Raw genomic sequence first — 24,024 nt, forward strand, 5'->3', positions numbered from 1 at the left:
CTACTTAAACTTTATTGAAAGAATGTGAAACCTTACAGAGGAAAGGTGTTAATCACAAGAGGAATTGACACATTGGTGGAAGATAAAATAGTCAAATAAAATAAAAGAAATGGGGTTTGTATGGTATTTTACAGGGCTAGGCAGAAAGAAGGTGTCTCTGCCACAGTAAAGGAGGATGACTCTTTCCCCATCACTGAAACTGAAGTAACAGTAGACTATGACAGGACTTCCGGTGTTTGAATGTTTGAGGACTGACAGAAATCAACAAAGAACCTGTTCCTTAACAATTCCCTTTTTCTTAATGTATGATTTTTAAATGTTGCAGAATTAAGGATGTTAGTATTCTTGTCCTAGTGACATGCTTCTAATCTGAAGCATCATTTTAAATTAAAACACAGCAAAAAGAATTATGCCAGGAACAGACTTCTGCTGCAGTAATACAAGATGTCTGAGTCATTTCAGTTTAAAAAAAGAGTAGTAATATGGTGGTGACAGTTTTTCAAATGTTTTGGATTTATGCTATAGTAAAGCCAGGCAAGAGGACATCAAGTGCATTTTGGCAATGTAAAGTTATGCAAAACGTGAACATGAAGTGATGATTTATTATCTCTGTGACCTGTAAACTGTGACCTTTGATACTGTAATTTTAGTCCAGCTTTTGATGTTGGCTGGGAGGAAGTCTTCCAAGGAGACTGGGAGTGAAGCGGTGTGCTTCAGCAGGCTCTTATGAGAGTGACCAGCGCACTCGGGGTCCAGAGCGCACATGCTACACTGGCTGACAAAAGAGGGGAAGAACAGGTCTTTGTTTGGAGATCCAAAGGATGAGTGTTGCTTTGGAGAGCATCCAAGGACAAAGATGAACTTGGGCTGGGGGGCACAGGGTTTTATGTGGGGAAAAGGGGGTTGATCTGAGGGTCAAGGACCAGTGGGAAAAGGGAAAGTGGTGCAGAGGAGGGACAGCCAACCAGGGGAACCAGTAGGGTAACAGGAATGGAACACTGCAGCAAAGTGGGACCAATGGGGATCAGGAGAGGGGAGAACATTCTAGGGAATATACAAATATGGTGAACGAGGACTGAACTGGGGTGGAACAACTGTACAAACCAATAGAACTCAAGACATTAACATGTGCCTGCAAAGGAGAGGGGTGTTTCTGCTTGTCTGCTTTGGCCTCTCTAGGGCTGGGGCATTTCAGCCGTTGTGGCAGGCCCTTGGATGGTCTACATGGGAGGGCTGGATTTGAGTTTATTTTATGCTAAGCAGGCATAGAAGTACACAGCTCAGGGTCAGGTGTGTGGAAAAAGCATGGTGTGGTCTGCACATAGTTCCCTTGGTATGTGGAGGAAAGATATTTGATAGAATGTATTTGATAGAATAAAAAACTTTCAAGTTACCACTGTTCTTGGACATTACAAGGGATCTGTAAAGTTGAAGTAGAGCAGTGTACAAAAACAGTCAGAGCCTTCTAGCCAAGAAAATGGAAGTATGGGATAGATTCTACTGAGGATCAACTGTTAATTCCTGTTAAGAAGTTATGTTGTGGCTGTTTAAAATAGTTACTCTTTTTGATATGGTAAAACATAAGCAGCTCCATATTGAGTTTTCTTGAACCAATTCATTGCTGCGAAGGGAAGGATCTACTTCAGGAAGCATATAAACATTCTGTATAGTGACAGGATCAGATTTTGACAGCGTATTGTGACTATTTGACTTAACAATCTTCCTCCAGAAGACAAGAACCAACTGAGAGCAATCCATTTTAAAGCTGTTTTTGTCATTGTTAGTTTGGCAGTAAACACTCCAACAGACACTTGCATAAATGTTGTTCAAGAACAGTACTGCATATGGTAGCTGCTTGCTGCCGATACTGTAGTTCACACATGGGGTGATACTTATTTAAGTTTATGAAAGTAAATGCCTCTAAAATACTTTCCTTCTGATTAAGCTCCTCTAAATGTTAAGGGTCACTTGTTTACTACAGTATTTATGTTCTGGGAAAATTTTCTCTTAATTGTAATGCATCTTGTTTTCTTGATACTTGTACTCAAAATAGCATTTTCTCCATATTTCCTGCATTTTTAGAAGACCTTATTTTTCCTTTAGTTTGTGTCAGATTTGCATCTTAATATGATTATCTTAAAACAGTTATTGTTAGTTTCACTTTTTTGTGGTCTTTATTACTTAAAATTTTGCTTTATTCCAACTAATCATTACAAACATATGCAGTAACTGTAGTGAAGCTACCTGTGATAAGAACAGCTGAACGAAACCAATTTGCTGGCAATTCAATGTTGTTTATCAGATAAGGCTGATTATTTTGGCTGTGTTGTAAAAAGAGCCAACAAAATGTTTAGAAGTTTAAGAACTAAATTCTTCAGTCCCTATTCATGTAAAGTGTTGCTTGAACATTTGAGTCTAGCTGATGTTCATAAAGCGATGTGGAACTCAGCCCTAAATATTTAATATAAAAGGTGGAAAGCACTGGTAGATTACAGGTAAATTTTTTTCTTCAGTTCTGCCATTACTACCTCCTGAAACCCCTTCTAAGAGAAGAGTTGATAAATCACTGCAGCTGGGGTGGTTGTTAAAAGCTTACTAAATCTTCTGCAAATACAAAGACAACCACATATACCAAGTTAAGGTTTAACTTCAGCTATATTATAGCTTTTCAGGAATACTCTTAGACTAAGCCCTGATGTAGAGAGATGGATGTCATTGCCTAACTCATTACTCGTGTTTACATAACTTTTAAATACTAACACACTGACTTTTCCTTTTTTTAGGCTAGTAGTTATGGTCCCTTTTTCTATAGAGGAGGAAAAAAAGAAAGGAACTTAAGTTGTAAACTGTTTTGATGATTTAAATTAATAATGTTCTTGTTCTGTGTTCATCTTGAGGACTGTTGTCCTAATAAGTGAGTATTCCAATATGTCTGGGGTTTTCAGGTTGTATTCTTATGCTTTGTTTCTGGCATGGTTCCAAATAGTTTGTTAGAAGAACCTACTTAAAGTTGCTAATAATTAACTTGCTTACAGACAGTATATTCCCACTGAATTAGAATAATTTCATTAGTTTAGCACCAAACTCAAGGTACACAAACTATTGCTGGAATTCACAACATTTCCTCTTTTTTCCAAAAAGAAGTTTGAAATAGCAGTGAGAGGAAAACCTAAAAAATGCTATGTGTTGGGGAAAAAAATCCCTAAAGTGTCAGGACTGTAATACAGTAGCATTTTATTCTCTTTGTAATGTAATGCTATTATCTTGGTGTAACATTCAGTATAGCATATTTTTCTGATCCTTTTTATTTCATTTGGCTGGGGTAGCATTAACTTTCTTCACAGTGGCTGGTATGGGGCTGTGTTTTGGGTTTGTGCTGAACATGGGATTGATAATACAGGGATGCTTTTGTAACTGGTGAGCAGGGCTTACGCACAGCCAGGGCCTTTTCCGCTTTCTGTAATGCTGCATTGGTGAGGAGGCTGGGAGTGCATAGGAGGTTGGGAGGGCACATAAGAGGGACAGCCAGCATGTATTTCAGAGGTGCAGCTCCTGCCTGACCAACCTGGTTTCTTTTTATGACCAGGTGAACCAACTGGTGGATGTTGTCTATTTGGACTTCAGCAAGGCCTTTGACACTGTCTCCCACAGCACTCTCCTGGAAAAGCTGGCAGCCCATGGCTTGGACAGGTGCACCCTTCACTGGGTTCAGAACTGGCTGGATGGCAGGCCCAGAGAGTGGAGGGGAATGGTGCTGCATCCAGCTGGTGGTTGCTCATTGGTGGTGTCCCCCAGGGATCAGTGTTGGGCCCAGTCCCATTAAATATCTTTATTGGAGGTCTGGATGGGGAGATCAAGTGTGTCTGCAGTAAATTCACAGATGCCACCAAATTGAGTGCAAGTATCGATGAACTGTAGGGAGGGTAGGAGGGCTCTGCAGGAGGACCTGGACAGGCTGAATCGATGGGTGGAGTAACAAAATGAGGTTTAACAAGGTCAAGCGCTAGGTCCTGCACTTTGGCCTCAACAGCCAGTGCCCCATGCATCACTACAGGCTGGGGGCAGAGTGGCTGGACAGTGGCCAGGCAGAAATGGACCTCAGGGTAGTGACTGACAGCAGCTGAACATGAGCCAGCTGTGCCCAGGGGGCCAAGAAGGCCAATGGCATCCTGGCCTGTGCCAGCAATAGTGTGGCCAGCAGGAGCAGGGCAGGGATTGTCTCCATGTATTCGGCACTGGTGAGGCCACACCTCAAGTGCTGTGTCCAGTGCTGGTGCCCTCAATTTAGGAAGGATGTTGAGATGCTGGTGTGTTAGGAGAAGGGCAGTGGAGTTGATGAAAGGTCTGGAGCACAAATGCTGTCAGGCATGGCTGAAGGAGCTGGGATTGTTTAGCCTGAAAAAGAGGAGGCTCGGGGGTGACCTTATCATTCTCTACAACTGCCTGAAAGGAGGCTGTAGCCAGGTGGGGATCCGTCTCTTTTCACAGGCAGCCAGTGACATGACAAGAAGACTCAGTCTTAAGCTACACCAGGGGAGGTCCAGGTTGGACATTAGGAGGAATTTCTTCACGGAAAGAATGACTTGGCATTGGCTGCCCAGGAAGGTGGTGGAGTCACCCCCACCCTTGGAGGTGTTTAAGAGTCAAGATTTGGTGTGGCGTTTGGTGCTGTGGCCTAGCTGACGCAGTGGTTTTTGGTCATAGATAGGACTTGATCTCAAAGGCCTTTTCCAACCTAGTTAATTCTATGTGATTCTGCAGTTCAGGTGACCCAAGCTGACCAAAGGGATATTCCAGACCATATGACAATCATGCTCAGTATCTAAAGTGGGGGGAAGAAGGAAGAAGGAAAGGACATTCACAATGACAGCATTTGTCTTTCCATGTCACCATTTTATGTGTGATGGGGCCCTGCTTTCCTGGAGATGGCTGAACACCTGCCTGCCCATGGGAAGCAGTGAGTTGATTCCTTGTTTTGCTTTGCTTGTTTGTACAGCTTTTGTTTTCCCAGTTGAATTCCCTTTATCTCAACCCACAAATTTTCTAGCTTTTACCCTTACAATTCCTTCCCACCAGTGTGAGAGTGAGTGAGCAGCTGCATGGGGCTTGGCTGTCATCTGGGATTAAACCACACGGGTCTCTTTTGTTGCCTAGTGTGGGGCGCAAAGGATTGAGATCAGGAGATATCTGACTAGAGTGTGTTAAAATAAAATTGTTATAAACATTCATTCTATTGGTTTAATAGTTGCTGGTTTCAATATGGATTTATTTGCTCTCATACTTGTGGTATTTTGTCTGTATTACAGAAGTAATTCCTTACTTGCAGTACATGTTCTGTGTGTTGTATTTTATGGAATGGGCTTATCACATGATAATGACGCTGGTCACCAGCGTGGTGTGTCTGTATTCAAGACTGCAGGCACCTTTGTGCTTTGGGAGTCACCTACTGGGAGCAATTAATGATCACATCTTTGTTTTTTTGGTTCCTCGGAAGAGCAGCCTATGAGGGAGACACCTTTCTATATCTTTTTCTCCTCCTTTTTTTTCCCTTACTTGTCTTCCAGGCTGGTAGTCAAGATTTTAAAGGTTCTTGGATATCCTTTGACTGCCCTTGAAACCAGCCTGGGTTTATTTTGCTCGGAGCCAGCATGTTGTTGCATATGGTTCAGGTTTTGTTTAAGGTCAGACTAATAACATGAGATCTGCTGAAAAGCTGGATAATTCAGAATGGCAGAGTGTTTGGGGTTGTATGGGCCAGTACCTAGGGCAGTGAGCGCCTTTAGTGCGCTTGCACCTTTACTCCTGAACAAGTGCAGAATCCAGAAAAACTAGTAAAACATTGAAAAAAAGTTGTTCTGTCACGATGTTCAACACTGCTTAGTACCTGCAGGAGAGAAACAAGGTCTCTAAATATGATGGTGAGATGACAACAGGCCCTGCAGCTGCTCCATCCACCTGAAAGACACTGTGACTGCTCCACTCCCACTGACTGTGGTGATGCCACTGAAACCACTGGACTGTGTGGGTTTGATGGCCTGGCACAGGAGCCCCACAGGAATACAATGATTCAGTAGACACTGGTGCACAATGTACCCTAATGTCATCAAGCTGCATAGGGATGGATCCATTTGGATTTCTGGGATGACAGAGGGATCCAAAGAGCTGACTGTATTGGAAGCTGAGACTGGCCTGACTGGCATGAGTGGCAGGAGTACCCTATCTTGACGGGAGCAGAGGCTCTCTTCATCCTTGGCATAGACTCTCTCAGGAGAGGATATGTGAAGGATTCGAAATGCTGTTGATGGGCTTTGGTATAACTACCCTGTAGATTGAGGAAATTTCAGACATCCCTTTTGTTCTGGGGCTGAAGAACAGCAGGTGCCAGTTGCCACCACAACAGTGCACTAGAAGCAGTGTCTCACAATGTAGACTCTGTAATTCCCATTTATAAACTAATTTGTCACCTAGAGAGCCAAGGAGTGGTCAGCAAGATCTGCTTACCTTTAACAGCCCTGTATGGCCAGTATGAAAGTCCAGTGGAGAGTGGAGGCTGATAGTAAACTGTGGCTTGAATGAAGTTATACCACCTCTGAGTCCTGGTGTACTGGATATATTGGAACTTCCATACGAGCTGGAGGCAAAGGAAGCAATGTGGTGCCACAATTGATACTGCTGTTTGTTTTTGTTAGTTCCTTTGAGAGCAGAGTGCAGGCCACAGTTTGCTTTTGTTTGGAGCTGTGTCCACAGTACCTGGAATTGACTGCCAGTCAGAAGGAATCACAGCTGTATCATCTGCCACAGACTGATGAAGACTGGAACAAGGTGAAGCTCTGGAACACCTGCAGTGTGTTAGTGATACCATTTTATGAGAAAATACAGCAGAAGTTTTTGAGAAAAGGAAGCAAATAATCCATTCCTTTTAAAAGCTGGTTTTGCCATGAAACAGAATAAGGTAAGGGGACCTACACAGAGATCCAGCTTTTAGGAATCAAGATGGACATTGTCAGATCCCAGTGGTTTTTATTAAGATAACACTGATGTCTCCAGCAACTAGCAAGAAAAAGACACTTGACTTTTTAGGTGTTGTGGGATTTTGTAGAATGCACATTCCAGCTTGCAGTCTGATTGTAGCCCTCTCTACCAAGTGACCTGGAAGAAGAATGATTTCAAATAGCCCTCTGAGCAGCAACAAGCCATTGAACAAATCAGGTAGGAAATTGTTCATGCTGTAGCCCTTGGGCCAGTCTGAACACAGGCCAGTCTGAACATATGTAAAAAAAAAAGGCTTTTTATTGCAGCTGGAGAGAATGGACCTACCTGGAGCCTCTGGCAGAAAGCACCAGGGAAGTTTTGAGGCTGACCTCCAGGTTTTTGGAGCTGAGCATACAGAGGATCTGAAGCCCACTATACTCTAACTGAAAAGGAGATACTGGCACCTTTCAGGGATGATTGGTACTGACACACAGCTTCTGGCACCACTGTTACCTGCGTTGAGTTGGATGCTCAAAGGGACTAAAGGAGTTGCATTGATCACATAAAGAGTTTGGATAGGAAAGCCTTGTCATGCAGGAAACTTGGAATTAATTGTGGGCTGACCAGAAGGCAAAGATTTTTGGAATGTCACCAGACTTGTGCTGAAGAGGCCCCAGTATATAATAAATTCCCAGAAACTGAGAAGCAATATGCCTTGTTTACTGATTAATCCTTCTGCTTGTGGGAAAGCAGCTGTATAGAGTCCCCTATGACAAGTAACAGAAGTTGCTGGAGGAGAACATGAATTGAGTAAATAAGCAGAGATGAAAGCCATCCAATTGGCCGTTGACATTTCTGAAGGAGAGAAATGGCCAATGCTTTTTTTTTTTTCCTGCCTCTGTGCTGATTCATGGGTGGTGGCCCCATGGGGGTGGTGGCAGTGATGGGAGCGGAATAACTGGCAACCTAGGGGTAAACCCATCTGGGCTGCTAAGTTGTGGCAAAACATTGCTGCCTGGTTAGAAAAGTGTCTTAGTTTGAAAAGACAGGTATCTGCTAAGGAAGGCAGGAGCCTCTCTTGAAATGGAAAATGTAAACCCCCTCCTTCTGAATTTTTATGATTTTGAAATTAAGAGGCTCTCAGGCAAAGATACGGGAGTAGTAATAACAGTTATTAGGAAAAATAAAAAACCACAAAAATAAAAATGCAGTAATATAAAACAATACTAACAGAGTCAGAATACAACCTGACACCCTGTTGGTCAGGGTGTTGGTAGCAGTCTGATTAAATGGTGGCTGCAGTCCTGCTGGAGTGACAGATGTGGTCCTGCTGAAACAATGATCCTGTAAAAGGGTGCAGTTTTCCTCTGAAAGTCCAGTGGCAGTGTAGATGGGCCTGGTCTTCCTCTGGGAATCCAGTGGAAAAAAGCTGCTTCTCTGGTAATGCAGTGGGAAAAGGCCGCCTGTGGTATTCCAAATCTCAGATTATATTCAGGTAGGAATGCTTGGCTCCTCCCCCTGGGCGGAGCATCTCACAATGGGATGATGTCATTTTGTCAGTCATACAGTGAGACTCAATGGCCCATTAACAGAAAATATCTTCCAGGAGGGAGGATGGGTTGTGGAAAATAAAGAAAACTGCCCCACCTGGTTTTAGCAAGTGGCCCAATTAACAGAAGATAACTGCCCCACTTCTAACAGATGGCAATAGAATACACACCCCCAGCCACATCTTATGTTTGCAACTTAAGACAAAAGGCTGTTACCAAGGGTGAAGGACAAAGTCATAGACTGCATGGATTCAACAAAAATTTTTTGTGGACGTTTTATGAACATTGACAAAGGTGTTCCACAGACTAGGGGAATGATGTCTGTCTGTATATCTATCAAAACAGGTAAGTAGGGAAGGTGATGGGCTACTGGGAAGTGTGACATTTGGTGTGACATAAAGGGTACGGAATAAGGGATGGTTAAGTGTTGTTTTTGGCTAGGGTAGAGTTAACCATTTTCACAGCATCTGGTATGAGGCTGTGTTTTGGATTTGTGCAGAACTTAGGGTTGATAATATGGAGATATTTTTGTTATTGCTGATCAGGGACCTCCCTGATCACCACCTCCCACAGCCAAGGCCTTTTCTGCTTTTTGTGTAGTCCCACTGGCAAGGAGACTGCATGTGTGTGGGAGATTGGAAAGAGACACAGCAGGGGCAGATGACCCAAATTTGGCCCCAAAGGGATATTCTATACCATACGTCATGCTCAGTATATAAAGTTGAGGGAAGAGGGAGGAAGGGTGCACGTTTGTAGTCATGATGTTTGTCTTCTCAAGTCACTGTTATCTGTGATAGGGCCCCCTGCTATCCTGGAGATGGCTGAACACCTTCCTGCCCATGGAAAGCAGTGGATTAGTTCCTTTTTTGCTTTGTTTGTGTGTGAGGCTTTTGCTTTCCCTATTCAACTGTCTTTATTTCAGCCCATGAGTTTTCTAGCTTTTACCCTTCAGTTCTCTCCCTGATCCCACTGCTGGGGAAGTGAGTGAGCTGCTGCATGGGGCTTGACTGTTAAACCTGGGGGTTAAACCATGACACCAGGTGTAAAATCCATAGTAAATCACTAGGCATAAAATCCATAATAACATCCCTGAAGTAGTGTGTTCACGTTATCTGCTCTGGGGTATGTTAAAGAATATGTTCATCTAATGTGCTAAAATGTATAAAGTTCCCGTCCATTCCAGGAAAACTATGTGGAGATAGGAGAAAAAAATAAGATAGAAGGAAAACAGCATGAGTCAGAAAGAGAGTGAGAGTCAGCATTACTGACTGAACTGTTCGCTAGTCTGGTAACTTGCTGTAGAAATTGGTTTGTGATGTTTCAGGAGTAAAAGAGGAAATGTGCTTATTCTGAGCCACTGCATAGAAATGCCAGCAAAGATAACCAAGTTGCTTCTGAGTCAGTATGCTCCTTTCTTCTGACTATTCCGCTATCAAGTTATGAATCTGAGTTAAAACAAATCCTTTCGGTTATGTTCTTCTGCTGCAGGACATAGGAAAACATTAGAAAATATATATGAAGAGTAATGAAACAGGAATGAGGAATTTTCTGGTAGAGAATATGATTCACTTACCAGAAATAACAGTTTGAGAAAACTAGCTTCCCAAGTTTTATGTCTGAAGTGGCAGAGTAATGTCATCAGCATGCTTGGTGCAGGGAACATAAAATACATTAACTTAAGGAATACTGTTTGCATTGTCTGCAGACTTTGGTCACATATAGGCAGCATCAGGGGAACGAGTCTGTAATAAAGGGAAAAAACATGGTAGCCAGGTGCTGGAGAGATATGCTTCTTACGCATTTAACTGGGAAAATACAGTTTTGTGTCCTTACACAACCCTGGTTTATGAGATCAGTTTGCAAATACTGATATATACTGTGGTGATGCTCAAGCTGGTGGTGTGATGGGATTTGGGAGCCTGATGGCAAACCATCCATATTTGCAGCTAAAATGCTGTCATGTCCATGGGTGTGTTAAATGAAATAAAGATTAGATTTTCTGTCCAGTGGAAGTTCCAACAGTTTCTGATTGCAGAGTTAGAAGTGTGCAGATTTACACCATACAAGTACAGAAAACGTATTTCTGTTCACTAAGATGAGGCTTTGTAAAGCAGTTGAAAACAAAACATTTCCCTTAGACCTTGGTCCTTGCCTTCGGAGAAGTGCTACAGTGGTGGAGTACTGTGATATTATTTCTCTGCTGATGCTTCTCATATGGGAAGCATACTGTTTTGAGACTGAATACCAATACTTTGAAACTTAGTGTTTGAGGCAGTTGTTAAATTACCTGTAGTTACCAGTGGTCTGTGTTTCTTCAGATTGTTTTATGAACTGTATGGTTATACATGTCTTGCTTGCCATTCTCTTCCCTCTCTTGACTTCAGATCACTGTTCATATTCTCCATAGTCTATGAAGCAGAAAATTGCCTCACAAGGGGTTTTTCTGTTCCCATGGTTCACAGAGTTCTTGGCCCACCACAAAGTTAGTAACCATGCCTGCAAGAAGGAGAGGACCAGAAGCGCCATTTGTCCTCTGTAATTTTGAAGATTCCACACACCTTAGTACTGACCTTGGCATTTGTTTGGGGGGAGACCTGGAACAAGCCACTGCTTCAGTGATAGTCTCAAAATAATTGTAGTGTGCAAGTATGAAAAAATAAAAACTCATTCTTGGTGTCTAGTAAATATGAACTTCACTTACTGATGTGATGGTGGTGGTGATTTTTTTATTTGCAATTAAAGACAACTAGTGCCAATTTGGTATGTAAAGGAAGGAGAAATTTCCTCCCCACTCTCCTCCCAGCTTTTTTTTTTACCTTCTTGAAAAACTTTTGAAAGCAACTAACCCATTCTTCCTAGCAGGAAAGGCAGAGCAAATGGAATGAGTAATCTAACTAGGCATGGACCAAGTGAAAAGAGTTTAATTAGACACAAATGTGAAAAGAAGATACAAAAGCATGGGAACACGTAGGGGGTAGGGATGATGTGTTATTAAGGGACTAATTCGGGTCCTTGCTTTTGTACTAGGAAAAAAAATCAGCCTTTAAATCTAGTTAAAAAATACTTATTTGGAATGTTTTTGCTAGCAGATGTTGTTCCTGGAATTAGTTAATAAAATTGAATGATTTAAAAAAGTTTTGGTCTTTATAAGCTGTTTTAACACTGTTCTTTGGGGGCCAAAAAAGCCCCCCGTCCAGTCATATTTTCATGTCCCCCCCCACTCTGTGTTTGTTTTCTGTGTGTGTTACTGTTAGATTTAGAGAGCTGTACTCCTCTGTTGTTCTCTTCTTAAATTCCTCCTTTAGAGTTCTTTACTTCTGGTCAGTACTTAAATATTTATCTCATTGACATGATCTGTTGCTTACCACTGCTTAACCGTACTTGGAGAAAGCCCATTACCTAGTTTAAACCTGTTGTTTTAAAGCTTTAGAGAGATTATCTTTTCCAGATCCATCTGTGCACATTGATGGCTATGTAGCCTCTAGCTGTATGTCACTACCATGATTGTCAGTTTGTCCCAGGTTTGGCTCACAGAATAATTTGTGAGTGCTCCTGAGTATTTCAGGCAGAACTGGCCAAAGAATGGGTTTGTTGGGATGGGTTTTGCTTAAGCAAGTGCAAGTGCTTTTACTTGAAGCAAATTAGGATGAACAAAAGCTATTGGCATAGCTGCAGGTTTCTGACAGGACTGTTTGTAGTACCTGTTTGCTGTATGAGTGTCTGCTTATTGCTTTTTTTAGATTAAAATATTGTCTTGTGACCTCTTTTGAGATTCTGATATGAGCAGAGTCTGGAAGAGCATTTGTACTGATGGGAAAGATTGAGAGCTTGGACACGATGATAAATTTTGAGAATTTCTCTGGTAAGATTAGGAGGACAGAGCTGTAAACATCGCTTAAATAAGCGATGCACGTGTGTAACATAGATGAAGTGTTAGGCATATGCTTTGGTTTTGAAAAGCTAAATTATGAAAACAAAATCACTACAAAAGACCTGTGTTACATAAGGAAAAGACATTCTAATTTTTTTGTTTATATTTACAGTTTGAGTAAACTAAGAATCTGTTTTGTAGGGCGTCCAAGATGGATCTCAAATGTGCTCTGGAAGAATGTTCAATGGCACTGAACTTATTTCTAAACAATAAGTTCTCTGAAGCGCTGGAACTACTTCGTCCATGGTGAGATTCTGTTATTTCCTGAAGTTGTTGTAAACAGACAGTATTTAGTACCTGAAGATTAATTTAAAGTGTCTGAAGATAGTAGTTTTAATTTATTCTCTTTTTTCCAAAAGAGAAAATTCTCCGTATTTGTGGTTTTTTAAAAAATTTTTTGAGTCATTAAAACCACCTCAAAAACTCTTATGAAGCACTGAATTGTGATGTTAGAGTTGATCACTCAAGCTGTCTGTCCTCACGCCAAAGGGAGAGGCTGGGGAGCAATGTCATATTTAATGCATCTTTGATCAAATAAGTTGTACAATGAAACTGCTTTTGACAATACAGAAAAGCTGGAACAAAGCTCCAGAATAGTCTTTTGGTTGTGTTTTATATTATGTTTGAGTCTGGTGCTTATCTTTAAGCTCATCTTTTTATGTTCTGAATATTGTCCTTGTTCCCCTCTTGCCTTTCATCCCCTGAGAAGAAAAGTTGGCAGTGCAGATGTAGGGAATTAAAGAATATGGAGAAGTTCACAGGTGAAACCTGTCTTACCTGTGACTTCATGGGGAGGCAGTCTGAGTGGCTGATTTTCAGGACTGGGATCTGAATCCTGTCCACCATTCTTCTCTCGTCTGTGTCTGAAAGGAGTACATGGTATTGAGGGATGTGTTGGCAAGAGGGATATGTAGCCCATGTTAATAGAGTGGAGTACTATTCTCACTCTGCAGTTTGATGCTAGTAAGAATGGATTAAGAGTGATGTGTTGGTTGATGTTGTATGAACAAGCTCAAAGACAGCTTAAATGAAACGCCAGAAGGATGACACAGCTATCAAGTGTTTGCTTTTAGTGCTCTGGAGAGTTCGTGTGAGGAAGGCAGTAGGCCAGGAATATTATCTCTTAGAATTAGTTGTAGTGAAGCTCAGTGGAAGATGATATTACTGTTGGAATGTCACTATACGACACGAAAGAACACAAGCACACTACCTTCTCAAGGTGAAGGAAGAAAAAGAGCGTTTATTTTCCTGACTCCAACATTTATAGTTTTCCAAAAGTGACAGCGGATTGGAGGGTGATAGGGATGCCGCTCCAATGACACTGGTCAAACCAACAGTCCATCAACTTTCTCCTCCTCCATAAAAGAAGACAAAACAATCAGTTATTTACAGAAAGTGTCTGAGAAAGTTCACCACAAGAATGTCAATATCAGAAGGCCTAGAAAATCTTAAAAAACCAGGGTGACATTGGAATACCAGGATCTTTCTTGCTCCAAGGTCAGGGAGAATAAAACTCAGGAGACTTTGTTTTTGAAGTCTCACCCTGAAGTTTATTATCCTTATCTATTACAAACTCATGAGATGTGAGTGCTCTCTAACAAGTCAAGAAAGTAAGCTAAAATGGTGTCTATTCAAGGTATTTAAGTCCTAACTATCCAATAAACAGTTGTAGATTATATTCTCAGATCTGTTACTTTCCTGCTTAATTCTTCTGTCTTTTCACAAATTAATACAAGTGTCTCTGCATTTAATTTTGAATTGCAATGTAAAGTGTTGCTTAAATGCACAAGATTAATGTTTTCCCTAGGTCCAAAGATAGTATGTACCATGCACTTGGATACAGCACTATTTTAGTTATGCAAGCTGCAATGACCTTTGAACAGCAGGATATACAAATGGGAATTTCTACAATGAAGGATGCTTTGCAAACCTGCCAAAGGTGAGCCCAAGCAATCCCAACCGTTATGAGATACTAAATCCAAAAAAGTATTATTTGTGACATACCCCAGTTCCCTGTTTTTAAAGCAGACTTGTCTGTATGAGAGTGGTCTAAATTTGTAAAGGTGGAGTAAGTCCCACTAAACAATTATTACTGGTGAGGATATTTTTCTACATGGTTTTGTGGCAACAACAGACTTGTCCTGTGTGGGTATTAATAGCCACTACAGTTAGTTAAATGGTTGTTTCACTGTGTGGACCTACACACAAACTGACATTTTTGAACTATCTGAGCTATTGGCAGCTGTGACTTCTTATTTTTCCAAAAGTTTAAAGGCCTATATTTTGAATTGTCCCCTCTCAGCATGAAAACATCTTAAAAAAGTTGTTTCCAAAGGTTGAACCAATAGTCTAATACAATTAAGCTTGTACTAAGGTTTCTGCTGAAAACGAAATAAGTTTTTTGTTGTTGTTGTTACAAACGTGTTTAGCTTACCTTGAAATTAATAATTTTAGCAGCAATTTCTGTTGCTTACATCAGAAATTATCTGGACTGAACATTTTGCTTCTGGTCTTTCTTTGAACAGCAAAAAAGCCGTTAGAAAATAGGTTGTGAAAGCTAAAGTTTAAACAAATCTCTGAGAAAAATAGAAGTTACTTCTGCTTTGCTGGTTCTTCATCATATTGGTTAGTCTATTTTATCACAATGATTTCCCAAAAAATGATTAGTTTAGACATGTAACATCATCATCATCTTAGCCGTGGCAAAGAAGAGATGAGAAAATGTTATCAGATGCTATCTGAAGAAGAGAAGGGGTCAGCAGTTTCTGCATCTTTTTTGGATGTGCTATGAATTTGCAGTTTCATCTGAACTGTGTTGTTCAGTGTGTCTGAAGATTAGATGCCCCTCTAGTCTAGACAGCTGCGGTTCAAGATTTCATCTCTGCAGGATATAAACTTTAATTCATGAGTACTCTGGTCTAGTCTGTCGCAAAAATCATAAAAATGCAAGAGAAAGGCAATTAAATGTTCAAAGTTGAATAATTACCATAACTGCATGTACCTTAATTGACTCTTTTCTTGTGTGCATTATGTTAATGTGTAGTGTTATAATCTTCTTCTCAGGATCCCACAATTGTCAATGTGTAGTGTAAACAAAAATGATAAGCTAATGGTTAGTATTTATAATCACTGACTCCCTAGTTTACAGAGTGCATTCATATTCTGAATATAGCGTTGCTTCTCTAGCTTCTTCGTAAAGCTGAGTTTTTTGTAATTTTTTGCCAAAAATTAATTTTTGGAATTAAAACGTGCAGTTGAGATCTCTTGGAAGTAAAGTGTGTGATTGTTTTGGCATTTTATCTGGCATAAACCGCCATAAAATACTGAAACATTTTTGTTGAAAACAGAACTCCTTTTCATTTTTTCATTCTAATTTTGAGTGCATGTTTAAGAAACAGAAAAAAGCAATTCATAAATCTTTGAATTCCAGTTAAGGTGTCTTGCCCAGCATCAGGGACACCTCTGTAGCTAGTGTGTGGCAGTGGGGTTGAAGCTGTCATACATTTAACGTAGATTAATTGAAGTTGCAAGCATGCATTTAATGTTGGATAGGCTCTTTAGCCTAGAGGCATACAAGTCTTTGGACTACTGAAAGAACTGAAACTGTTGACAAATGATCATTTTGCTAAGAATCTCTGTAAATTTTAGTTGGAAGTTTTTAAGAATTCCCGTTATTAAATTTAGGTTTGTGTTGAAATGTATGGCTTTCTTTTCTTCCATGCACAACCTATTTAGATTCAGGAAACGAAGCACAGTGGTGGAATCCTTGTCCAACCTAGTTTCTAAACAGACAGTGGATCAGTTGACTGAAGGTAAGTAGTTAAATAATACAGTTAAAAAAAGTGAAAAAAGCTCAAAACTACCCCTACCAATGTATACAAATATGCTTAACTCTGTGACTTTACTAGTGTCTTACAGTAATAAACATACAAATCATGTATATAATCTTTTCTAATTTGAATGCAAAGCTTCAGTGGAGAATTCAGGCTAATGGTTTTTTTTGTCTCTGAGCATGCATGAATTAAGAAAGGAATGCCTTTCACAACACATTATAGGACTGAAGGGAAATTTCCTTTTTTTGACTTAAGAGAGCTCCCAAAAGTTTAAGAACCATTGATGTGGAGGAGTACATCCTTGTCATTAGTTGCATTGGAATCTGAATATATTAACGAGTTTTGTGCTTGTCTGTTTTGCCTTAAGGTGTTTTGGGAGATGGTATCAGTGCATTGTTCATGGCTCTGAAAATGCTGATCTCCTATTTCTGATTCAGGCAGAGTCAAGTATGCATTTTTTTCTAACCTGGCACAAGAATCCTCTTTAATACTTGGACACATCAAACTCACCACGTATGCACTGTACATACAGCAGCCTTGTGCATGTGGCTGGTCTTGCAGCATGGGTGCAGAGCAACTTGTGTCATGTGTGTTAAATCAAATGTACTTTAGTGCTGCATGAAGACAGAAAGTCTGCCTGGGGCTTTCAGTTTGTTAAGCATGACTTGGTGAAAACCTGTTCATAATGTCTCAGTGGATGTAGAAAAAGCCTGAACCTCCATGAGGGTTACTATTCATTTACAGAAATGTCTTGTAAGACATGGAAGGAGTCCTGAAGGACTGAGTTGCTGTGGCTGTTAAGCTTAGAATCAATGAAAATAATAGGAGACCCATCTTCCAGAATGTCAGGTAGCTTTTGCCATAGGCTGAGGTCAGCTCTGACAATATTTTGTCTGAGAAGAAGGGAAATAGAAGAATTCTGTTGGGATTTGTGTGTTACAGCTATTACTCAGCAGTTACTGAAATGGCAACAGCAGAATTTTGCTTTTTTTTTTCTTTCTTTTTTTTTTCTTTCTTGTCTTGGCAGCATTTTGTTTGTTCCATTGACCCCAAGAAGACAGTATTGATTGACAATGACATTGCTGATAGTAAATAACTTTTCTTTCTTATATAGAGGAAATGCATGCTGAAATCTGCTATGCTGAGTGCTTATTACAGAAAGCCGCTCTCACCTTCGTACAGGTAAAGTCAATTTCTCTACAAAAGATGTGATGTTCAAATAAAAATCTTTTGCTAGTGAATGTTACTTCATGGCAGCGATTGAAAGTATGGTAAATCTTGTGCTGCTCAGCAAAGTTCTCTCTTTGTTTGTATGAATAACCAAAGATGATATTCAGATACCCCAAGGTATTACCCTAAGGTATGAACATACCACCTTTTAAATATACCTCCTATTTTATACGAGGTGGTATGTTTAAATGATTTGCATCGCATTGGACAGTATCCAGTGCCTGCATAAAAATGTTTTCAAGTATGAGGAAGTGTATTGTTTGAAAGTGCAAGTCATTTTTTGCATGAATGGGTAGAATGTTTTCCAACTAACAAAACTTCAGCTGGTACACATGTGTAGTTTCCAATTCCTTCTTGCTCTGTATGCACATGGTGTCAGGAATAATACAGTAATGAATGCTTATAAAATGGGCATGCTTAGCATTGCTGAGGTAACAATTCAGCTCACAGAAAGATCTGGTATTTTATACCGTGTGGTGCTAGTGATTTAGGTTGTGATTCAGGGACTTCATGCTACAGAGTTTTCAAATTCAATTTGAAACTTGATTCCTGAAAACAGGAGTTGTTCATCATACTTTTTGAAGGTATGTGAGTGTTTAACAAGTGTTTATTAAATATATATTATAGATAATCTTTTCCAGTATAAATTATGAGAAAGAAGTGAGGCACATAGGATACTAAGGTCAGATTAAGTTCCTTTGGCTTATGACTTATGAACTAATTGATTTGGCCAGAAGTGTCGGGAAATACTATTAATGGAATGTGAGTCTTTCCTGTAATTGGCTTGCTCCTTTACTAGCTATGTGGATGCAACCCTCTTTATTTTTATTGGGTGGGTGGAGTCTGTTTTAACCAGAAAAGGATGTTGTTGAAGGAGGTGAGTTAGGACTGTATGAAATAATAAAAAAACATTAGATGTATATTTTCTCTGAAACACCACATCTGTATTGCTTTTGGCTGTAATACCCTACTCTGCTGGTTGCTGTGCTGCCCCATATTTTTCATCTTTGGCTGACCATGATTAGTGTTAGGATGATGATGATAACACAAATGTAAACATTCAGAGGGAAATAGAATTCTTGTACTGAAACACTGGCATTTGGGTGTTCAGACTTGCAGACAGAGAGATGAGGAGTTTTAAAATGGTAATCTTTTTATGGAAGCCAGAATTTCCTTTGGTTGATCATTCTGAGGCCTTTTTTTGTTGCTCTTTTCGTTTTCCACGTTGTATATACCGTTCCTAAGTATTTAAATTTGCATTTCTGAAATGCCAGCATCTTCCCCTTTTACGTGAATTCTAGGAGAAAAAATTTCATCCTGTTGAACCAATATTTTACTTTTCAGGAATTTAGTTTTGATGGCAAGTACATTGTGGCTTTGTTTTGGTTTTCCTAGAGGTTAGTAAGCACAAAAATTGAATAACACAGGTAGTAACTTTTGATCAGCAATGGAGTTTCATCTGTTCGAGAGATTTTTCAGTTTGTCTTCGCCAATTTCTTCCTTGTGTATGTCAGAATCGCCATTTCCAAATATTTGAAACAGTTCCTGCAGCACCATCTGGTGGAGAGCTTTCTTGGTTCATTTAGATACATCACAAATTCTGCTATAACTAACACTTCGACTTTCTTTTTCACCTCTCTCTTCAGTTTTAAAATTTGTAATGTGCACCAAGAAATGTTTCCCTGACAACTTAGAGCAAGTGTTAATGTCAGTCTTAGAGACACATCTAGTGACTGAAAAACATTTTTAGTGTTTCCTACTATGACATAAACTTATAAATAAATGTATATATAGCTGGAGGATGTTTATGTATGTGTTATGTGTAATATGAACACACAGTATTTTACAGTTAGATCTTTTTCTTCCAGGATGAAAATATGATCAACTTTATCAAAGGTGGCCTGAAAATTAGGACAAGTTACCAAATATACAAGTAAGCTATTAGAAAAAACTTGACTTCAAAAGTAATATAAGGAGTTGGAGTGCCATTAATGCGCCCAAAATACAAAGGAATATTTTGTATCTATCATAGTCATCAATCAGTAATTTCTATGTTGTGTTTCCCCTTCCCTCCTTTTTCTTCTCCATCACAAGGGAATGTCATCAGGTGCTACAGACGACTCAGGGGAACAAAAGCAAAAATGAAACGTACTACCAGTTTGAAGGAGGAGTAAAACTTGGAATTGGAGCATTCAACTTGGTATGACTTCTTCCTCTGCAGAAAGGCCTTTGGGTTATTCTGTAGGACTGTCTTTCTTTGTATATATGCTACTGTAACTGATTTAACATTTACACATTTGTAAAATAGAGATATGGGGTTTGGAGGTTTTATGCAATGTGAAACCAGCATTGACTTCTGGCGTGCATGCATCTGGGATGTTTCTATTAGTTTATTCTGAACTGTTTAGTTCTCTGGGAATAACTAATACATTTATTTCTGAAGTGAAAAAGGACCTGCATCTACCTGTGTGTAGTAGGATTTTTAAAGATGCTTACACTGTGGTTACAAAATGCCTGTAGTGACTGTTTAATTTTAACTCCCCCATGTTTCCCATTCTTTTGCTTCAGTGACATACTCTAGATTCTCATAGATAATTATAGTTAGAAGAATGACGAGTAGTTTACTGAGTTTGTGCAAAAGAAAATTGCCTTTTCTTTACAATTTGCTACAGTTACCTTTTCACATCTGTCATGACAATGGTTAAAGTTGATTTCTGCCAGTATGTTAATTTCTGTATCATTCTAGATTGGAGATGGCCAATTTTAAGTATGGTCAGAAGAACTCAGGTTTATCCACACCTGACTTTAAAATTCAAGCAACTGTGTTCATAAGTGTTCTTCCCTCTCCTATTCTTCATGGAGTCCTCTCAGTAGGAGGCTTAACAGAAAAAGTGTCTGATGGGCAAAATGCATTAGGGTGAATGAAGCTTTCTAAAAACTGACCCTCAATTGACCTGCTTCTTAATGCTCATTGAAAAGGTGGTTATGATGTTTGTACATTTTCTGTTGTGTAGGATGTGGAGGATGCAGTTACAGAGGGAACAAAAATGCCTATAATAGGGGACTAAAGGATGATAGCAACAGCTAGTGTTTCTAAAACCATTATGCTCGCTGACCCTGCTGATTCAGTACTCCCACAGGAGGAACATGTAGAGCCTCTGTGAGACTCCCAATAAAATGAAATAATAATATAGGAAGATGGCAGTTGTAGGTTCTGAATCATACTAAAATAGATAAGACTTTCATTCTAAAAGACCCACAATTTTCAAGCAATTTTGACCAGCTGAAGATAGAAAAATCTGTCATTATCTAAAGAAGCACAGCTGGACTCTGTCTACTTTCATGCTGGATGGTCATCAGAATTCTGAGCATTCATGTTTACTTTCAAGTTCTTTCATGTTTTAATTTTTTACTAATGTGTAATAGCATTTAACATAATAGCTGGCCTTTTTGCTTCACATTTATAGCAATGTAACTTTTTTTGAAGTGCACATGTTTTCAATTATCTTTTTATTTTTAAATGTATTTCAGATGCTGTCACTTTTACCAGGAAGGATCCTCCGACTTCTAGAATTTATTGGATTTTCTGGCAATAGGGTATTCAATTTGATACTTGCTTTTTCAAATTAATTTTTTCTCAGATAAAAGACTGGATGGATTTAATGCCATGTATTCCACAGTAGAAGTATAATATTGATTTTTTATCAGTATTTTACTGTTGTTAAAAAGAGAAATGGGTTAGATGATACAGGCATAAAAGCACATATGGTGATACTCCACTCTTTAACATGCATGGGAAATGACCAGTTTACTTAAGAGGAGATTTTGCCAATGCAACATCCTTTCCTTTTGCTGATCCCTAAGTAGAGGATATCAGCTTTTTTTCCTAGTTGATGTAGTCAAAAATTGACTTTCCTCACCAGTAACTGAGGGAAGAATCATATTTCTACATTTTTACACCTCAAATCCCAGCCCATTTCTTTGGGAAAAAAAATTCTGAATGTCGTGTGTCATCCTGGAATCTAGGTACATCTTTTCTCATGGATGACAAAAATATTTGTAACTTCTTTTGTAGTTATTTTACAGCTCTTTAAAACTCTTTTTGATGCCCATAAGAAATGAAAAACCTAAAAAAGCCTCAAGTAAGAAACTGTAATGAGGTGACCCACAGAACTGTACACAACTGAACTTCAAATTGCTATAGCTGCAGTCACCATATGGTCTTACTGCTGTTAGATTGTTCACAATGTGGTTCTCCTTCTGTAAAATTAGACTTCAGTAGAGACCAGTTCATTCCATTTCTTCCTCTGAAAAACCTGGTTCTTGCTGAAGCTCTTCCGAAATACACTTTTTCCCCTGACTAAAAATGCAGTAAAGGCTGAAAGAAAAAGAACGATTTTGAAATATCACGGGGTTTTTTGTGTGGTGCTTGAATTCTCCTATAATTCATCAAGTTGCTATGCAATAAGACTGATCTGTTAATATTTGTTTTGAGGCAAATTATGTTTCTGGGGAGTCACTGCTTTGATTAGGGAAGCTGTGAGCTCAAGACCTCTCAGATAGTCAAGCTGTTATGTAATGGGTCTAAACAGAAACATAGGGGAAGTCTCATGTGTTAAGATCTGCATAAGGCTCCATGAATCTGGATCTGTCTTCAGACACTGGTGTATCAGCAGAGGTAATACTTTGGTGAGAGCCTCAAAATAGTTGACTAATGGCTGACTTGATGGAAGAGAATTGAGGATAACCGGGGTTTTCAGTGAAGGAAGACTCACACCAACAAGTAGCACTGAAACAGTTGAGAGAGTTTCCCACCAAACATGGATTGAAGGATGTTATTCTGGAAGGTTCATAAAACACAGTGGGGAAGGGTGGTAGACCTGTGTGTCTGCATGGTTCATGTGGTGTTCCCATTTCACCAGAGCACTGAAATGCATGATTTTATTAAGAGTTAGATTAGTCTTCTTCCTGAGTGCTATTAGCTGTGGCAGAAACATTTTGGTAGAGGGTTGTGTTGGATTTGAGATAAGTACTGAATTATGAAATATTTATATCTGAAAGGAAAACTGAATTTTCATTAGCTGGAAAAGATTGATAGTAACTCTGTATACTTATAGTTAATTTTGTATGTGTTTGTGATATTTCTTAGGAGTTGGGCCTCTGCCAACTACGGGAAGGCGCATCTGGCAGCAGTTTGAGGGCCATTCTGTGTACTTTCACCCTGTTGGTTTATCATACTTACGTCTCCTTAATCCTTGGTGAGACCACTGTGTAGCTTTTCAGTCATGCTACACCTTATGGTAGATATTGTGATTTATTTTTATAACAGAATTTCAAAATTGTGGCCAAATAGGAGTTTGCTGTATACTTAATTATGATCTAAAATTAATATCCATGACAAAGCTGTGTCTGCAGAAACAGTGAGGGTAGATAGCATTATACCAACATCTTGCTCCATTTGCAGGGCTGTCTCAACAGCAAAATATTGCAAAATATTATTAAGTTCAGAAAAGTCATTATCCATAAATTAACATCAGATGTTGTGAAAACTGTCTCCAGAAAAAAGCTATACAACCAGTATTAATTGTTTGTGCCATTTAGAGCTGGAAGTCGTAATTAATTCTATATGCTTCTTTACCATATTTTTTCTCATTCTTTAATATTTAAGTATTTTAGTACTTGTCCCTCAGGCTCATCAGGAAATTAAGGAGAACTTCATTTCTTCCAGTATCACTTGTATTTCATTACTGAGTTCAAAATTAGAAGAGGCAGCTGAGGATGTTTTCCTATCTTGCTAAAGCAATTAAAGGGATTTAAAAATATAACTAGGATCAGTAATGGAACAGTCTAAAAAATATTCCTATATTGTATGTAATTTTTTTCTATTTAAAGACATTTAGTATTTTTAAATCACTTAGTATCTTTGGGACAAGAATTTAGTTTATAGAAACACAATATGATGAAATAATTCTGCTTTCACATAAAGCAATCATCCATTGATCTGTCAAATACAGTGTGAAAACAAAATCTTAGTCTATGAAACTTGGATTCTTTTAAGTACATTGAGATTGGTTTGTTACATTTTCTAGGTACAGGGGAAGCCAACATTCAGGAAGCAGACAGTCTCCTCGAACCCTACCTCCTGAAATTTCCAAATGTGCGTATTTCTAATAAATTTTGTAACAGAAATGTATTTCCCTATGCTCAAACTCCTAACTGGTTATTTTTCTCATCTCTTTTCAAGGGTTCCATTATTCTATTTTATGCTGCCAGAATAGATATACTGAAAGGAAATTTTGAAAAGGTAAATGATATTTTCTTTCTAAGATTTTTGTTTAGTGTTTAGTCGGAGGAGGAGAAACAATTAATTCATCTACGTATCAGTTGGACTGATAAGTATGCTGTTATCCGTGTTCACATTCGCTGTCAATGTTGATTCCAGCCCCCTCTCTAAGTGAGACTGAAAGGGAAATTTATCTCATTTTTCTTGTCAGGTGTTTTCCACCTG

The 24,024-nt window shown here is 39.2% G+C and overlaps 1 protein-coding gene across 2 annotated transcripts in view; it reads left to right on the forward strand.

Moving 5' to 3' along the window:
• Positions 1-24,024, forward strand: part of TTC39B (tetratricopeptide repeat domain 39B) — a 76,515-nt gene that overhangs the window by 38,813 nt on the left and 13,678 nt on the right. For both annotated transcript variants that reach the window (XM_030968446.1, XM_030968447.1), the window contains exons 3-12: positions 12,595-12,699; positions 14,261-14,392; positions 16,189-16,265; positions 17,401-17,468; positions 19,385-19,449; positions 19,611-19,716; positions 21,048-21,113; positions 22,666-22,774; positions 23,606-23,673; positions 23,761-23,820. In XM_030968446.1, the coding sequence (XP_030824306.1) occupies positions 12,595-12,699; positions 14,261-14,392; positions 16,189-16,265; positions 17,401-17,468; positions 19,385-19,449; positions 19,611-19,716; positions 21,048-21,113; positions 22,666-22,774; positions 23,606-23,673; positions 23,761-23,820 (856 nt within the window). The remainder of the gene's footprint in view (positions 1-12,594; positions 12,700-14,260; positions 14,393-16,188; positions 16,266-17,400; positions 17,469-19,384; positions 19,450-19,610; positions 19,717-21,047; positions 21,114-22,665; positions 22,775-23,605; positions 23,674-23,760; positions 23,821-24,024) is intronic.

Source organism: Camarhynchus parvulus, chromosome Z (assembly GCF_901933205.1).
Source record: "Camarhynchus parvulus chromosome Z, STF_HiC, whole genome shotgun sequence".
In the NCBI taxonomy this organism is placed as follows: domain Eukaryota; kingdom Metazoa; phylum Chordata; class Aves; order Passeriformes; family Thraupidae; genus Camarhynchus; species Camarhynchus parvulus.